Raw genomic sequence first — 17,895 nt, 5'->3', positions numbered from 1 at the left:
AGCCAATCAGAGCACTCACAATGCAAGAGCTTAGAATAAAATGGGCCTGAGATCCTTCAGCCAATCACCACAGACTATTCTGCATCTGTGACATTTAGAAAAGGTCATATAATTAAGCACACAAATGACAAGAGTTATAGGGGATGGCATGCCTTGATGAATTGCAATCTCTGGTTGAACACAGTTAATGATGGTGCTTAATGGTAGATGATGGCACAGCGGCTGTGAAATTAGACTAGAGGATGACTTACTAAGACTGTGAAATGTGGTTGTCTTAACTATAGCTACCTTTATGCACTAACTGTAAGTCGCTATAAATAAGAGCTTCTGCTAAATGACTCAAATGAAATGTAAATGTAACCATGAGGGGTGTTGGTTCGGAGTGGGGGCAGATTTGGTCACATTTTCCACCTCTCAGATACCTAATACTTCAACCAATTAAACCTGAAATTAGACTGGATTTTCAATGCTGAAACTCCTGAAACCTTCACCATCCATACAAACGTGAGGACTGTGACCACAAAGAGCTAGGAGGATAAGGATGGAAGTCTGAGTTTGTGAGTTGAATTGTGAGATTTAGATGTTGTGATTCCACACTTAAAGTCACGTTTCTATGATTGAGTCCATCCATTCTGCTCGAGACTCTCTTGGCTGTCCCTTTAACAATCCGACTGTGCAGCTCCCTAGCGGGTAGGGGGGAAATCGCGTGTCCGCTACCCAATGACAGTGCAGGATGCTGAGACCGGTGTGAATGGAGGCTGGAAGACGCCAATGTCTCTGGATGGTGATGGAGAGGAACTAATGGTAGAAAAAGGTACATTTCTATTTTGATTCATTCAAGATCAACGCAAATACGTATGATAGAGAACGGCACCGAATCACCACATGCCCGAAATAGTGAAGTGCTTTCGATATTATGGGGTTGACGGTTCTCTTTCGACTAGACGGATTGAGGGAATGCATCTGTGCGTAAAATATCACTCCCAATTCATTCGTTGGATTGCATAGTAAGATGGATGCATGGGAAAAACATACTGTAAGCTAATTTGTAGAAGTCAATATGTGTTTTTATCTTGTATATTTCAGTCATTCGATTCGGTTGAAAATCGAATTGGTTTGTGAGTTCATTTCAAGTAGAATTGGTATCAAGGAAAGGTGAAACGAATTACATATCTCTATTTAATTTTCAATATAAAAGATTTCTAGGGCTTTAGAGTCGTATTTCATCCTAAAAGCGCCTAATCCTATGGAATGTATGTGACGTTATCTATAGTGGCCAGCTGTCATAGATTCTCACATTGCATTGGAGAAGAATGATTTATTCCCATGAAACACGAGACATCAAGGGCAGTAACAATTCGACATAAGAAACGTCTGTAATGCCTCAGGCTTACATTATGTAATATATTTCCTTATTAGGGGAATTAAAGAGGACATTTTTTGGAGATGCTGTCATTATGAATAAGAAATATTATGCAATATCGACACCAGGATCATATTTATAAATAATTGAGGCTATTCGGCTACTAAACATTAGCGTGTTATGTTCCAATAATTTCAATAATCGATTGAGAAGAACCCGAAGAACCCTCAGCTACATGTGTCCCCTTCAAACGAACGAAACCCCCTTCGGAAATTGACGTTTCATTTTGGCTAACTGACAGAGGCGACAGCCACTCGGAAAAGCGTGTTTGTACTATCTGATCCGCTCAACCAATCATGAAAGGCAAGGGGAGGGATTTTAATTGTGGGGTGTCTTGTCAGCAGCAGGGCTTGTTGATGGTCATTCAGTATTTTCTACTTAAGTAGACCATATGCATCATTTCCCCCGTGTTATTATGGTCAAGTGACAACCTGCTGCACTGTCTCATTGGAATGATTGATCTCCAAACATGTCCCTGCCTCCGCTCAGATAGGATTTCCTTCATGACCATTCTGCACACTAGCCTATGCAGCTGACCTTTTGCCGCAAGAGTTGTGCGGATGTGGAGTGAATTTGAAATTATGTTCAAGTGTGCGTGCACAAGTTTGTTTTCGCACTCTAGTCCACGACACTGTATTGATGTGTGAAAGATGGACCATTTGTGACTGCAACGATGATGCCACGTTGATGTGTATAATTGATGTGTATAATTAATGATTTATAATGGCATTTAGAGAGAACACTGCTATGATATTTTGTGGATTTCGATTCCAACAAGATGGCAAAGATAAAGGACACTATTAGGCCTAATAAAGGGTTTCTAAGGGATGGACTTAAAGGTTGCATTTGGTTGATTAAAGGGAAATGACGTGGCCTTATAGAAATGCATCCAGCACCAGAACCTAAAGCGCTATTAATTGGCGCAGAAAGGGTGAAAGTCATGCTTTCAGAGCATCCGTAAGGCCTATCTGCGCGAAAATGTCCATGCCACTAGGCCTATCTAATAGTTATGTTGCCCCTCGCAATCACAGCAGGTTGCGCTTATCTACCCCATATTTATTTCTCCCACGTGCATTTACTAGTCCAACAATATTATCATCGTTGGGCAGGTTGATTGAACCCAAAAAATTTGTAAATATACAAATACCAGTAGGCTGCGCGGATCAGCAGTTTTTTTTCACCAACACCCGCCCGCAATTGCAAATAACCCATCCGCACCGCGCGACTACACACTGATCATATAGGCCTACAAAACATTAGGAACACCTGCTCTTTCCATGACATAAACTGACCAGGAGAGTGCAGGGGAATACTAGGATCCTTTATTAATGTCACTTGTTAAATTAACTTCAATCAGTGTAGATGAAGGGGAGGAGACAAGTTAAAGAAGGATTTTTAAGCCTCGAGACAATTGAAGTATGGATTTTGTGGGGTGGTGGGAAAAAGTTCTTGTCCCCGCTGAAGACATCTATATCGGTCCGCAAATAGAGCAATATTAAAGGCCCAGTGCACTAGTTTTGTGATTTTTTTTTTTTTAATGAATAAAAAAGTATTCTGTATTATGATTTTTCAGTGGGTGGTGCAGCACCCATACTTCCCGCGATTATTCAAATTTTATGTGGTTGAAATACTATCAGCCGGTATTGAACTGCACAGTCGCATTCTCTCAAGATGCTGAAAGAAATATATCATATTTCTCCACTCTTGTTCCCGAGTATCATTTTACTGCAAGAAATGCTTATTTTTGCAAGAGTTAATGTTAAGGCTATGTGAGAGGGTATAGACCTAGAGTCAGTGTCCAGATTTTAGTTTCCATTTAACCCATCTGAACAGTAGGCTACAGTTCTCTTAACGTGTCATAGGCCTATTTGACACCCCATCATGTCACTGTCGAATTTGTTTAGCGCTTCACAATCTTCACACATAACATATAATCCTCTTTAACTACTTAACCAACTCTTTCCCAAATGTTACCTTTCTGGCCCTCCCTTCTCTTTTATTTTCAACTCTCAATTTCGCAGCTTTTCTCTTATTGAATTTAACTCCAACATTGTCCTTTTTGCCTCCATGGATCAACGTTAACTTTTTCTGCTCATTCCAAAAATTATTTGATGATTGACCTGTAGGTTGTTTGGCGGAGTACCGTTAGACCCTGAAGTTTAGGCTCGTGCACTAATGCCAGATAGCCTAAAATAAAAACCTCAATGCAGCCTATAGATATAAATTACACATGAATGATACATTTCTGGATCTTTTAAGGTATTGCAATGAAACAGGCATGGAGCAGGTCTCGAACCTTCGACCTTCTATCCCGAAGTCCAGCGCGCTGTCGACTGTGCCGCAAAAACATGCTCGTTGCGGCAGCGTCGATATCCGCGGTTATAAACCCAGGGTGTTATGTCTTTATTCAACCGACCCGCCCCTTCATCCACACAATGTATATAAGCGCGGGGACGGCAGTTACTACGGTAGGCTACTATGCAATGTGTTGATTGAGTCTTAGTTCAGCACCATGGACAGCACGGCGATTGGTGGATTCAGCGCTATGTTTGGGCGATTCAGCACCACAGCCCTGGACAGCAATACATGAGAGAGGATGTTTGCACCAAGGGGCAGACCGGCCATCCAGCATTTCTTGAAAAAGCCAGATGGGCTGGTCCATTTTTTTTTTGCCAGGTGGGCGGGTCTAACTTTTATGTTGTTTCGCAAAATGATAATTATCTTGCTAATAATGGGGGCCTCAAGGGAAAAAATGGGCCAGTGTGTTAGAAATGCCAGAGCCAATTTATGGTCCCAGTCCATCACTGTGTTGGTGTGGCTTCACAGACAGAAAGCCTAGACTCTTAGAGTTTGGGGTGACTCGAGGAACCCTGGAGATTCTCAAGGAACCATTGCAGTCAATGGGTTAATTTGTGCACCATTGGTTAGTTGAGGGGTTCTTGGAGGAACCTTTCATGTTTTCAATGTTTCCTGGAGGAACCTTTTTGCTGGCACATGCAAAGCACTGTAAATAAATCCATATATAATATTATTTCATCATCGGATTTGTTGTGCTGCCAGACTCAGAAGAAAATTGAAAAATGTGGCTTTTGGTGATGGCTTTTTGCGATAGCTAGCAACTTGTAAACAATAACCCATTCCTATTTGAATACTATTTGAATAGCAATGTTGAATAATACAACATTGTCTGTCATGCCAATTGTATTATATGACTGTAGCCTCCTGTTTTACTTCCGAAAAGTTTGTTGTGATGGTAATGATGTTTGTTTATGATGATAATTATTAGGAGTTGTCTTAGGTCACCAGTTAGCTACAGTATTTTCATCCTAGCCTACACTCTTGGTTGTTTGGATTGGTTGTTTGGATGACCTATCTGGGTTGCAGGCATTGTTTCACTTAGTTGGGTTGTTTTCTTTAAAAAGAGCCAGGTTGGGTGGTTGATGCTAGGTTATTGATGCTGGATTATTAACCCTGCATTCATAACCAGGTAGGAATGTGGTATTTACCACAAACGACTGGGAAACATCCACTTGAACGCCCCTCCAACTGGTAATCACTAGTGGGAAACCTTTGACATCACCTAAAAAGGAAATTACCTCGAAAACAGAATTTTCGGCAAGCAATCTATTATACAGTTTTTGTTTGCAAGCATGATAGCTGTACTTTTAGTTTATGGTTGACACAGCTTGTTTTCCATTAGCCAATCGTTGTACGTCATCAAGTTCAAAGCACGTGAATGCATCCAAATTGTATTTACTACTTCACAACTGAAAATTGCCACCTTCCCACTTGGTTGTAAAAACAGCATAAGATATGACTCAGTGGGTCAGATGAGAAGAATGGGGGCGTTGCTTAGTAAGGGCGTGGCATTCACATAATTATGTTTGGCCACCCGTGAGAGTAAATTCCTTCCTGTTAATCTTTTCTGTTGTATTGTCATCTCATGTTAAGGTTGAACACTAATATTTTTGTAGCATCAATGAGGCTTACAGACATGTATGAGTTCCTCAAGAGCCTATGCAAATCCCAATGTTGGATTTGTTACCACTTTATTACTATATAAAGAAGTTATTGCATTTGGATGACTGTCAATGCTCTATATGTAGTCAGCAATGTTAATATTAGATTATGAAAAATGCATAAACATTCAAGGAAAATAGACATTTGTATTGTACAAACTTTCAACTTTATATGATAAACAGAAATGACATTTATTCTTACCAGTAGCCAAAAATAACTATCTGAAAGCCGTGCCTCTAATCTTCTGATAGGCTGCTGTTGCTGCAATATTTTATTAAAAAGGTAAACATTTAACTTTTCCCATCACAAAAAGGTTCCTGTTTGAACGTCAATCTGTGACATTTTTGTGAAAATATATGCATCATGGCCTCGAGGAACCTTTGTGACCAGAATAGGTTCCCCCCTGAGTGACAATTTACCGATTCGCAAAAGGTTCTTCCAGGCTCCTTCACTTCTAAGAGTGTTGCCTTTAGCTCAGCGGGATTGAAAAGTATTGTCGGGCCCAGGAGACCCGGGGTCTAAACTCAGCCGGCCACATCCAGTCCTTGCCGCTTTTCCCAACATTTTCACTCCAGACTTCACAAACACTGCAGCCATTGCCAACCAATTGAAGATAATAATTGCAGAACTTCCTGATACAGTATGTGTGTTGTATAATTCGTCTGAGTTTAATGAGCTACAGTCTCTCAGAGGGACTGGCTACTGAAAAAGCAACTTGTTTGGCTAATGTTTACACCCACTCCACTTCTTTCAGCTAATGTAGGCTGACATATTACATCCCTTCCAGTGGATTTTTTTTCATTCACTTCTGCCATTTTGTATTTGTAACACTCCTGTCCCATTTTAAAGTTTTTTTTTGTTGCAACAACCTGAAATTATAGTTATTACTGAACTCCCTGTCTGCACTCGCCTGTCATTGTATCATTGTAATTGCTTCTGTTGAAGTGTTTTCTCGCAGGTATTTCTTCAGCATCTCTTTCTTGTCCCAAAAATGCTTAGCCTGGTCCCAGATCTGTTTATGCCATCTTGCCAACTCCCATGGTCACTGTAATTGGCTACAAAATGCTTTCCTTACCTCAAATACCCTTTATAGACTGGTGGGTTGTCATATCACAAAGCTATCCGACTCTGAATGGTGGCAGAGTGTTCCTGTAAAGATATTGGCAACGTCAGGTATTGTGTGAGTTCATAAGACAGCCATTCAGCCATGTCACATCGTTGATTCTGAAAGGGAGAGGTGGCACAGTGCTATAGGCAAAGTCAGGTCTGGCTGTAGGGCATGCGGATAATGGCTCCAAAAAGCTAGTGGCCATCTTGTCCCCACCCTCACCCTCACCCTGGCATGGAGACAAGAGTGTGTGGCACTGATGAGCAGACCATCTGTTGTCAGTCACTCATCACTTTTCCTTTTAACGTCCTCTATCCACCCGCACCGGAATTCATAGGAATACATTTTTTTTTCTCTCCCCTTTTGAAACTTAAGTTACAGTGATGTAAGAGGACTGCCAAAACCAGGTGCTTTATCTCTGTGAGCCCAGACACTGCAGTCTCTATGGAAACCGTGTCTTCTGAGAAGACGATGCAAGGGTGGCCCGGAAGGAAGGATGAATGCAGTCCAGCTATCCCCAAAGACACGCTGCACCACCACTATCCGTTTAAAAACAGCCGTTCATCTTTAGTTTTTTTTTTCAAAAGAACCCTCCCGTACTATCATGTACCATCCAGTACCATCCTGTATCCTCCTGTACCCTCTTGAGTCCTCCTCTGATAACACTGGGGTTTTATCCCAAAGGGCAGCTATTCCCTATGGGCCATATATGCCCTGGTAAAAATGAAAAGAAAAAATAAAGTATTCAGACCCCTTGACTTTTTCCACATTTTGTTACATTACAGCCTCATTCTAAAATTGATTAAATCGTTTTTTTCCTCACGAATCTACACACAATACCCCATAATGACAAAGCAAAAAATGTTTTTTATACATTTTTGCAAATGTATTACAAATAAAAAATGGAAATATCACATTCCCATAAGTATTCAGACCTTTTAATTCAGTACTTTGAAGCACCTTTGGCAGCGATTACAGCATCAAGTCTTCTTGGGTATAAAGCTACAAGCTTGGCAGACCTGTATTTGGGGAGTTTCTCCCATTCTTTTCTGCAGATCCTCTAAAGCTCTGTTTGGTTGGATGGGGAGCGTTGCTGCACAGCTAATTTTAGGTATCTCCAGAGATGTTCAATGGGTTGAAGTCCAGGCTCTTGCTGGGCCACTCAATGACATTTATAGACTTGTCCTGAAGCCACTCCTGTGTTGTCTTGGCTGTGTGCTTAGGGTCGTTGTACTGTTAAAAGGTAAACCTTTGTCCCAGTCTGAGGTTATGAGTGCTCTGGAGCAGGTATTTATCAAGGATCTCTCTGTACTTTGCTCCGTTCATCTTTGCCTCGATCCTGACTAGTCTCCCAGTCCCTGCCTCTGAAAAACACCCCCACAGCATGATGCTGCCATCACCATGCTTCATCGTAGGGATGGTGCCAGGTTTCCTCCAGACGCTTGACATTCAGGCCAGAGAGTTCAATCTTGGTTTCATCTGACCAGAAAATCTTGTTTCTCATGGTCTGAGAGTCTTTAGGTGCCTTTTGGCAAACTCCAAGTGGGCTGTCATGTGCCTTTTACTGAGGAGTGGCTTCCGACTGGCCAATCTACCATAAAGGCCTGATTGGTGGAATGCTGCAGAAATGGTTATCCTTCTGAAAGTTTCTCGCATCTCCACAGAGGAACTCTAGAGCTATGTCAGAGTGACCATTGGGTTCTTGGTCACCTCCCTGACCCAAGGCCCTTCTCCCCTGATTGCTCAATTTGGCTGGGCGGCCAGCTCTAGGAAGAGTCTTGGTGGTTCCTAACTTCTTCCATTTAAGAATGATGGAGGCTACTATGTTCTTGGGGACATTCAATGCTGCAGACATTTTATGGTACCCTTCCCCAGATCTGTGCCTCGACACAATCCTGTCTCGGAGCTCTATGGACGATTCCTTCGACCTCATGGCTTGGTTTTTGCTCTGACATGCACTGTCAACTGTGGGACCTTATATAGACAGTGCCTTTCCAAATCATGTCCAATAAATTGAATTTACCACAGGTGGACTCCAATCAAGTTGTAGAAACATCTCAAGGATGATCAATGGACAGGACACACCTGTCGTGAAACAGGACGCACCTGAGCTCAATTATTGAGTGTCATAGCAAAGGGTCTAAATACTTACGTAAATTAGGTATTTCTGTTTGTATTTTTTATACATTTGCAAAATAAAAATAAAAACTGTTTTCACTTTGTCATTATGGGGTATTGTGTGTAGATTGCTGATGATTTTCTTTTATTTAATACATTTTAGAATAAGGCTGTAATGTAACAACATTTTAGAAAAAGTCAAGGGGTCTGAATACTTTCCGAAGGCAATGTACATGTATGTGATGGCCAGAAACGTGATTGCCATTTTAAAGTCTCTGGTGTTTAGTGACTCCACAGGGAGTTGACTCCTACTGGGCAACACAATCTGGCCAACTTTAGCAGTAGCCTACACAATAAGTATTATACACACACTGCTCTGTACTGTTTCATGGATGGGAATTACAAATGATTTGCAATACACATAAATGTAGCTATATTAGCTGTAACATAAGAGGTGGATGCTATATAAGGCACACCTGTATGATGTAGGTCTATAGATGAACAATGAAAATACAGTTTTTCTGCTCTTTGATGATAAGGAGTCAATACAACAGCATAAGTTCCATTTGTATGTACAGTATACTTTCTGCCTCCCCCTGGGTCATATTCATTAGTGCAAAATGTAGCAAAGCGTTTTGAAACGGAAAATGAAAATGAGTGTTCTTATTGGACAAGATCAAGGTAGTCCCTCCCTGTTTCAGTCCATTTGCTTCCTATTGGGGTCTAGTGAATATGACCCTGGTGTGTGGAATGATAGGAGTGATTACATGTGGCTGAGTGCTCCAGAAGAGGAAATGGAAGCATGCACAGCTGAACTCTGGGGGATGTATTCTTGAGGTTACTGCTTATTGACATGCATTATATATGAATATAATGTTTGCATTAGTGTATTGATATAGAGGAAACCTGGGATTTAATAGTACTGCATTTGAAATCTCTTCAAATACTTTGAGCATTTGCCTTGGCATGCCAGATGGGCATGATACTTGGTTCTATGCATAGAGTATATGTGATATTGTGGTTGCTATACTAGATGTACTAAATACTATGCACAGTGAGGTAGGTGTTCTCTGCTTCCTGATGGGGTCAGCACTAATAGGACTGGGATGAGTGCCTGGGCCGGGGGAAGCCAGGGTGATGCTGCGATTCCCAGTGGGTTCACTTAGAATTGGAATCCCTCCCTGCAAAAGAAGCCCACAGAGCCACAGGCTGGTGTGACTCACTCACCCAGCTCTCAATGTGAACAGGAGGAGAGGAGCTGCTTCTTATGACACTACACCTACCAAACGCTGTAGAGGGAGTGTGGGATGTGTGTGTGTGGGTGGAGTGTGTGTGTGCGTGTGAGAGAGAGAGAGAGAGAGAGAGAGAGAGAGAGAGAGAGAAAGAAAGAAAGAAAGAAAGAGAGAGAGAGAAAGCAAGAGAGAGAGAGTATGCTGTGTGTTCTTGACAGATAAAATATGCAGCATATTTCTTGTCATTATTATGACAAATTGCTCTTTCCCCAGATCTGTCGATGTCGAGGTCCTTCATCCACACAGGCATGCAGTGAGCCGCCCATGTGTGTTACAGAGTGAGGGTGCACTGTGATCGTCGCAGCGTGCCCCTGGTAAGGACCCCGTGGCAAGCGTCCGGCCGGCCCAGGCCACACCTCCCACACCCAGGACATGTACGGCAGCGCCAGAGCGGTCGGCCACATCGAGAGCAGCCCTGCACGGTCCCCGCGCCTGCCTAGGTCCCCCAGGCTGGGCCACCGGAGGGCCAACAGTGGGGGCGGGGGCGGTGGAGGGGGTAAGACGCTCTCCATGGAGAACATCCAGTCACTGAACGCTGCCTACGCCACGTCCGGGCCCATGTACCTAAGCGACCACGAGGGAGTGGGCTCAACCGCCACCTACCCTAAGGGCACCATGACGCTGGGGCGAGCCTCCAACCGGGCCATGTACGGGGGCCGCGTCACGGCCATGGGCAGCAGCCCCAACATCGCCTCGGTGGGGCTGGGCCACCACGCTGACCTGCTGTCCTACAGCGACCTGGGCTCCCTGTCCATGCTGCAGCACCATCACCACCACCCTCAGGGGGTGCCGTCGGCCCTGTTGCGGCAGGCTGTGCGAGGCAGTGGGGGGGAACTCCTGGAGATGCAGGCCACACTCCGGGACATGCAGCGGGAGAACGACCTGCTGAGGAGAGAGCTGGACCTAAAGGACAGCAAGCTGGGCTCGTCCACCAACAGCATCAAGAGCTTCTGGAGCCCCGAGCTGAAGAAGGAGAGGATGATACGCAAGGAGGAGGCGGCGCGCACCTCCGTCCTCAAGGAGCAGATGAGGGTGACTCACGAGGAGAACCAGGTTAGAACACAACATGTTTTCTCCCCTCGTCTCCCCCTATGCTGCTACTTGATAGTGTACACTTCGTAGTGCACACTGAACAGTGTGTACTTGGATTAAAGGAAATTATTTTGGTATTTGTTTCAGTAGTCCATTGTTGATTGTCCATTGTTGTCAGCAATTAAGTTTTGAAGATATATAACTTTCAAAATACAGAAATACAGCCGGTATGATGCTTTTGCACCATATGATACAAAACGCAGCATCATACCGGCTGTATTTCTGTATTTTGAAAGTTATATACACTACATGACCAAAAGCATGTGGACACCTGCTATTCGAACATCTCGTTCCATAATCATGGGCTTTAATATGGAGTTGGAAACAGGAAAAGGCCTTCCTCAAACTGTTGCCACAAAGTTGGAAGCACAGGATCGTCTAGAATGTCATTGTATGCTGTAGCATTACAATTTACATTCACTGGAACTAAGGGGCCTAGCCTGAACCATGAAAACAGCCCCAGACCATTATTCCCCCTCCACCAAACTTTACAGTTGTCACTATGCATTGGGGCAGGTAGTGTTCTCCTGGCATTCGCCAATCCCAGATTCATCCGTCGGACTGCCAGATGGTGAAGCAGGATTCATCACTTCAGAGAACGAATTTCCACTGCTCCAGAGTCCAATGGCGGCGAGCTTTACACCACTCCAGCCGACCCTTGATTCTGTATAATGATTTTAGGCTTGTGTGCGGCTACTCGGCCATGGAAACCCATTTCAAGGAGCTCCCGACGAACAGTTCTTGTGCTGTTGTTCCAAAGGCAGACGATTTTTACGCGCTTCACCATTTGGTGCCGTTCTGTGAGCTTATGTGGCCTACCACTTAGCGGCTGAGCCGTTGTTGCTCCAAGATGTTTCCACAATAACAGCGCTTACAGTTGACCGGGGCAGCTCTAGCAGGGCAGAAATTTGACAAACTAACTTGCTGGAACGGTGGCGGAACGGTGGCATCCTATAACGGAAAGTCACTGAACTCTTCTGTAAGGCCATTCTACTGCTAATGTTTGTCTATGGAGATTGCATGGCTGTGTGCTCGATTTTATACACCTGTCAGCAATGGGTGTGGTTGAAATAGCCAAATCCATTCATTTGAAGCCGTGTCCACATACTTTTGTATATATAGTGTATCTTGAAAACTTGATTATTGACACGCAATACATTTTGGGACAATATCAACAATGGACTATTGAAACAAATACCAACAAATCGTTTTTTGGGTGGAGTTTTCCTTTAATGTCCGCCACTAGTCAATCTCCCTTTTACAACTCACACAGACATATGTCTCCTCTCTCTCTATCTCTCTCCCTTCCTGTCACAGTCTCTCATTGTTCTCCCTCCTGTCTCGTCACTCTAACTATTCTATTTTCCTCCCAAGGTACTGTCTCCACTCCCTGATGTCGAAGAATTATCCCACTGTCATGTTTATTTAATACATTTGGAAACCTTTTTGGAAAGAGGTGTTGGTGGTCATAAATGTTTCATCATCCACTCGTACTATACCTCATTTCTAATAGTCCCCAGAATGAATAAGAGAGGGGGAGGGAATGAGGGATGGAGGAAGAGAGGGAGGTTGAAACTAATACTGTAAGAAGCATACATGAAATATTCATGTGATTTTTCAAATGATCTAGATTCTACTGTGTCTTACTGTGGTAAAAATCATCATTCAGTACAACGCTCCCGTCTTAGCGCAGCACACCGCACAGTGTATTAACACATCAAATTCCGCCCTTTGTAAAAACGTAATGCTTACCCTGGTTTATCATTTAGGTGGCTTATTTAGATTGCGTCCACAAGTGATATGTGAATATTACATCAACAGTATTACAACAAGTGATAAGACAACAAGTGGCTACAGAAAAGCCAGAGGTGATTTCAGGGCTATGGCCACCTCAGTGGTGGCTGGTGCGCGAAGATATAGGAAGACATGCTGATTGTAATGGAATGAATGGAACAGTATCAAACACATGGTTTCTTTTCAATACATTCCATTCCAGCCATTACAATGAGCCTGTCCCCTTGTATCTTTGCCCACAAGCCATCACTGGGCCTCAGGTCGATCCTGTTCGGGCTTTGTCCACAGTCACACGCAATTTCATTTGGTTTCTGTGCCTTTCCCCTGCGTCTCTGTTTGTTAGTTGTAAAGGGGGTGGAGTGAGCAACCTAGTTAAATCACTCACACGTCTCCAGTCTGCAGTCTGCAGGAGGTTCAGGGCCTGGAGAGGAATGTCAAGGACAAAGCACTGTCTGAGAGTCTCTCGCTATCTCTGTCTCCCCCGTTTGCCCTTCTCCCTCTCGATCTATTTAGCTTACTCTCACTCGCTCTGTCTTTCATTTTCTCTTCCTGTCTACCCCTATCTATCTCCCTCCCATTCTCTTCTGTCTCCGTGTCCGTCGCTCTCTCTCTCCCCCTTTCTCTCTCTCTTGCCCCCCCTCTCTCTGTCTCCCCTCTCTCTCTCTCTCTCTCTCTCTCTCTCTCTCCCCCTCTCTCTTTCTCTTGCCCCCCCTCTCTCTGTCTCCCCCCTCTCTCTCTCTCTCTCTCTCTCTCTACCACTCTATATTGCCCCTTCCCTCTTTCTTTTCTCTGTGTCCTGCAGGGCACCATATGGGATTTCTCTGACATACATTATCAAATGAAGGTTGATTAGATGGAAATAGATAGATCTGTATACCTAATTAGGCAGGCAAAGCTAGATGGTAATTACATCATATCTACCATACCGGATAGGATGTCTTGTCTTGATACAGTGCTTTGAGGATGGACGTGGTGACCTTGTCAGTAGGGCATTGACATGAAAGTGGACAAGGGAGGCACACTTGTATGTTGTATAGATTTAACTTATACAGAAGGCGCAGTATAAGATGAATAGGGTCCATTATGGTAGAAGTTAGGCTTACATACAGTGTGTGCTGTATAGTTAAACATTAGTAACATCCACAATGTGTGACGTGTAGTGTGTGCGTGTGTGTGTGATGTGTAGTGTGTGTGATTGTGTGTGTGATGTATAGCGTGTGTGTGTGATGCATAGTGTGTGTGTTTGATGTATAGTGTGTGAGTGTGTGTGTGTGATATATAGTGTTTCTGTGTGTGTGTGTGTGTGTGTGTGTGTGTTTGTTTGTGTGTGTGTGATGTATAGTGTGTGTGTGTGTAATGTATAGTTGAACATGAGGCCCACCTATAGTATCTGACATACAGTACAGTGATGTATAGGACCCCAGTGAAGTCACCCCAGATCAAAGGAGGCTGCTGAAGGGAGAACGGCACATAATAATGTCCGGAATGGAGCAAATAGAATGGCATCAAACACTTGGATTCCATTCCACTCATTCCGCTTCAGCCATTACTATGAGTCTGTTCTCAGAAATTGACGTTCATCCAGGTTCCCAGAACGTCGGGACATGACGTGAATAATGGCCACTAGGAGCAAAACAGACTCAAAACTAGTGCCTGGCAGCCAGAGGTCGGGCTTAGACCAATCCGCCATCCCCGTCCATAACATTCTAGCAAGCCGCGAGCATACATTGCTAGGCACTCGTTATTATAATTTATTTATCCAAACCCTAGCTCTTAACTTAACCAGTCAATTTATTTCTGTTTTATACAATGGGTGGGTCTAATCCTGGATGCTGATTGGTTAAAACCTTGTTCCAGCCGGTGTCTAATCCACAAGTTATGATGTTGAAATGCCTATTCACTATTTCATCTGACTGCGCAATCCACTGTTCCATTAGCCCAGCCAGGCAATTTATAAACTTGATCTCCACTTTAAAAAGCATCTAGACATTATCTCCCATTTCTTTTATACTGGCGTTTGGTTTTCAACATCAGTATTAACCTCGATTGTTTGTCACTCCGACATTTGTAACATTGTTTCTATATTGAAATTCGATTTCCAGCTGTCCCATAGTAATGAACATGTCAGGAGTTGGGACGAGACAGACAGGCAGGCAGCATGAATCAGCATCATTTTATTGGATATATACAAAGAAATGTCAATAAAAAAAAACGAAATGCAGCTAGTTTGCTGTCATTCCAGCTTCAATTCGATTGATCAATCAATTGATTGATTGTGTTAGCTGTGTAGTTGGCTAGCTCCTCTGAACAGGGTCCTGGCGAGAGAGCAAATGTTCTATGCCAGTCGAAATCGCGAATCATTAGCTCATTGTTTGTGGATGTATACAAAAAAATCACTTGAAAACAGCTGAAACAAACACTAAGGCAGCAACTTTTCTGTTATTCTGGCTGCACTGTTTGATGTGACCCTGTTAGCCGAAGTTGGCTAGCTAGCAAGCAAGGGATAAGAACGTTGCCAGCCAGCATGGTAACGGAAACATTTAGAACGAACGACTGTGTCACGTCCATCGATTTATAACAAAAAGACTTAACGACTAGGTCACGGCCCTGGCAACTGAACCAATAGAACAAACAACCAGCCGGCTTGGGTAGCAACCCTAGATTTATGTCGGGACTATATCTTATGGAAGGATGAAATAGTATATATAAATTCATCAAAATAACATGTTTAATGAAAATATGTCAGTCATTATTTGAATATGTTGGTAACCCGTTGTATAAAAGTGATAATGCCCTCGAAGCCGGTGTTTGGAGGGTATATTTGTCATACCAGAACAACACTCGTGCCAATATATCCCCCAAACACCCATTATCACATACTCCATTATCAGTGAGGCCCACCTGGTCTTGTCTGTGGCAGTCAGTCAGTTAAAAGGCACCGTACTCCCTATGAAGTGCAGTACTTTAAAAAATGGCACATAGGCCTCTGGTCAAAAGTAGTGCACTATGTAGGGAATAGGCCATTTGGGACGTAGACCCTGGCTGACCACATTTAAAAACCCAAATGCGGGGAAAATTGCTGATTATGTGGGACAGCTTACATAATGTTTTGGGCAGCACCACCTCCACCACACAAAAATCTCCTTCCCTCTGCACCGGACAGGCTAATTGAAGCTCTCCGACAGGCTATTCTTTTGCCTTACGACAAATTTGTGATGCAGAAATGGGAGACCAATGTGTTTTCTGAAAATCTGGGAATATTTGGCCAAGGAAACATTTCTGGTTGGTCTCGGGGAAGGTAGAACAGTTAGGAAGGGAGACTTTGAAAACTGGATTGAATGAAGTAGCAGCAAATATGTTGAATGAGCAATGAGCATGGACAGCCTCACAAGTTGGACGAAATCACCTTATATCTTTCAGTCGAATACGGCTATTTACTTACTTTTGTAGATCTCTTCGCCAGAAGCACGCTTTTGTGAGTAGTTAACTGTCCTCTCCAAGTCTAGCTGAAATTTAGCCCGAAAGGATTTTACAAATGTGATTGGTTGCGATACGACATTGGCCTACGTCTCGTCTTGCCCTGCACAGACTATCAGATCTCAACAGTGATTGGAGAAGTGCTTCACCAGTACCACATTCTTATGATATATATCTTGTCAAAAGTGCAAGATGACTGAATAAGAGACAGGCTGGAATGTCTAACTGAAGTACAGGACTTTTTTTTGAAAATGAATGGTGTTTGAATTTGTTGATAAAATGCGGGACATGAATGTTTGGTTTCGGGACAAAGGGCCCGCACAATCCAGGACATGTGGTCACCCTAGACGCAGTGTGTGTGTCATAGTGAGCTCCTCTGATGCTCTCTCCTAGCGGCCAACAGGTCCCTCCCTCATCATTACTCACAGACAGGATACAGCCACACAGTCTCAAGGTTACAGCAGGACGCTGTCTGCCTGTCTCCCACTGGCTGGGGCGCCAACCTGTGTGTTTGTGTGTGTGTGAGCGTGAACGTGCTTGTGCGTTTCTGTGTGTGCCTTGTGCCCAAATTAGTTTGTGTTTCTGTACCCATTTAGTTTAACCTCTAGAGTTGTGTGATTGTCTTTTGTGTGTGTGTGTGTGTGTGTGTGTGTGTGTGTGTGTGTGTGTGTGTGTGTGTGTGCGTGCGTGCGTGTGTGTTTGTGTTTGTGTGCGTGCGTGTGTGTGCGTGTGTGCGCTATAGTATCCCATTGAGGTTGAGATTGAAACCGAAGGAAGTCTCTTTGTGCTGTTCAGTGGAGCCAGGAGAGTCTGCAGTGCCATGGCTCAGTGGCTCCACGGTTCTCTGGAGCTGTGCCACGCTGCCACGCTGCCTGGGGGAGAGATACCCAACATCCTGACCTGATGGTATCACCACCCTCCATCCTCAGTCTGGGATCACTAGAAGGGAACTGGAGAGGAGAGGGGGTAGGGGGGTAGTACCCTAGGTTATACGTTGCACAAGTTGAAGGTCTTTTCATTTGACCCGCCCAAGTATAAGAGGACCAAGGATGCGTCCCAAATGGCACACCACTCCATATCTAGTGCACTACTTTTGACCCTAGAGCCCTATGGTGAGAGGGGAAAGTCCCGCTGTACCTTCCGTAGAGAATGTGAAGAGAATGGAGCACGTGTGGTAACATCAGGTTTGGTCTGTGTGACTGAGTAACGTGTGAGAAGAAATACAGTGTGGGGGGACAGGAGTCCATTTTGATTCTCTGCCTGGCCCTCATGACAGTTCGGTCTTGCTCTGATCCCTGTGAATGATATCTCCCTCCCTAGAGGCAGAATAAGCCTACATGAATAAATGTGCGTTTGGCTAACACAAAGCAGCTGTGTCTTGCCACTCTAGCTCTTACTGTAATTGCTCACTCGTAGCTAGGGCGTTGTGAGGCAAACACCCACCCAGACACACGTGCACGCGTATGTGCATAGGAGGAATGCACATGCACAGGAACATGCCCACACACACACACACAGTAGTACGTTTACATGCACACTAATAATTGGATATTAGAATTAGATTATGGCAG

At 43.9% G+C, this 17,895-nt stretch overlaps 1 protein-coding gene across 1 annotated transcript in view; it reads left to right on the top strand.

Annotated features, from left to right (window-relative positions):
* The first annotated feature begins 613 nt into the window (after window positions 1–613).
* Window positions 614–17,895, top strand: part of LOC115143715 (ERC protein 2) — a 74,278-nt gene continuing 56,996 nt past the window's right edge. The window contains 2 exon segments of the mRNA XM_065001624.1: window positions 614–814; window positions 10,175–11,014. Coding sequence (XP_064857696.1) covers window positions 10,334–11,014 — 681 coding nt within the window. The 5' untranslated portion in view covers window positions 614–814; window positions 10,175–10,333.

The sequence above is a fragment of the Oncorhynchus nerka genome, linkage group LG15, assembly GCF_034236695.1.
Source record: "Oncorhynchus nerka isolate Pitt River linkage group LG15, Oner_Uvic_2.0, whole genome shotgun sequence".
Classification (NCBI taxonomy): Eukaryota; Metazoa; Chordata; class Actinopteri; order Salmoniformes; family Salmonidae; genus Oncorhynchus; species Oncorhynchus nerka.
The sequence above is the reverse complement of the archived record's forward strand: the minus strand, read 5'-3'. Positions and strand labels throughout refer to the sequence as shown.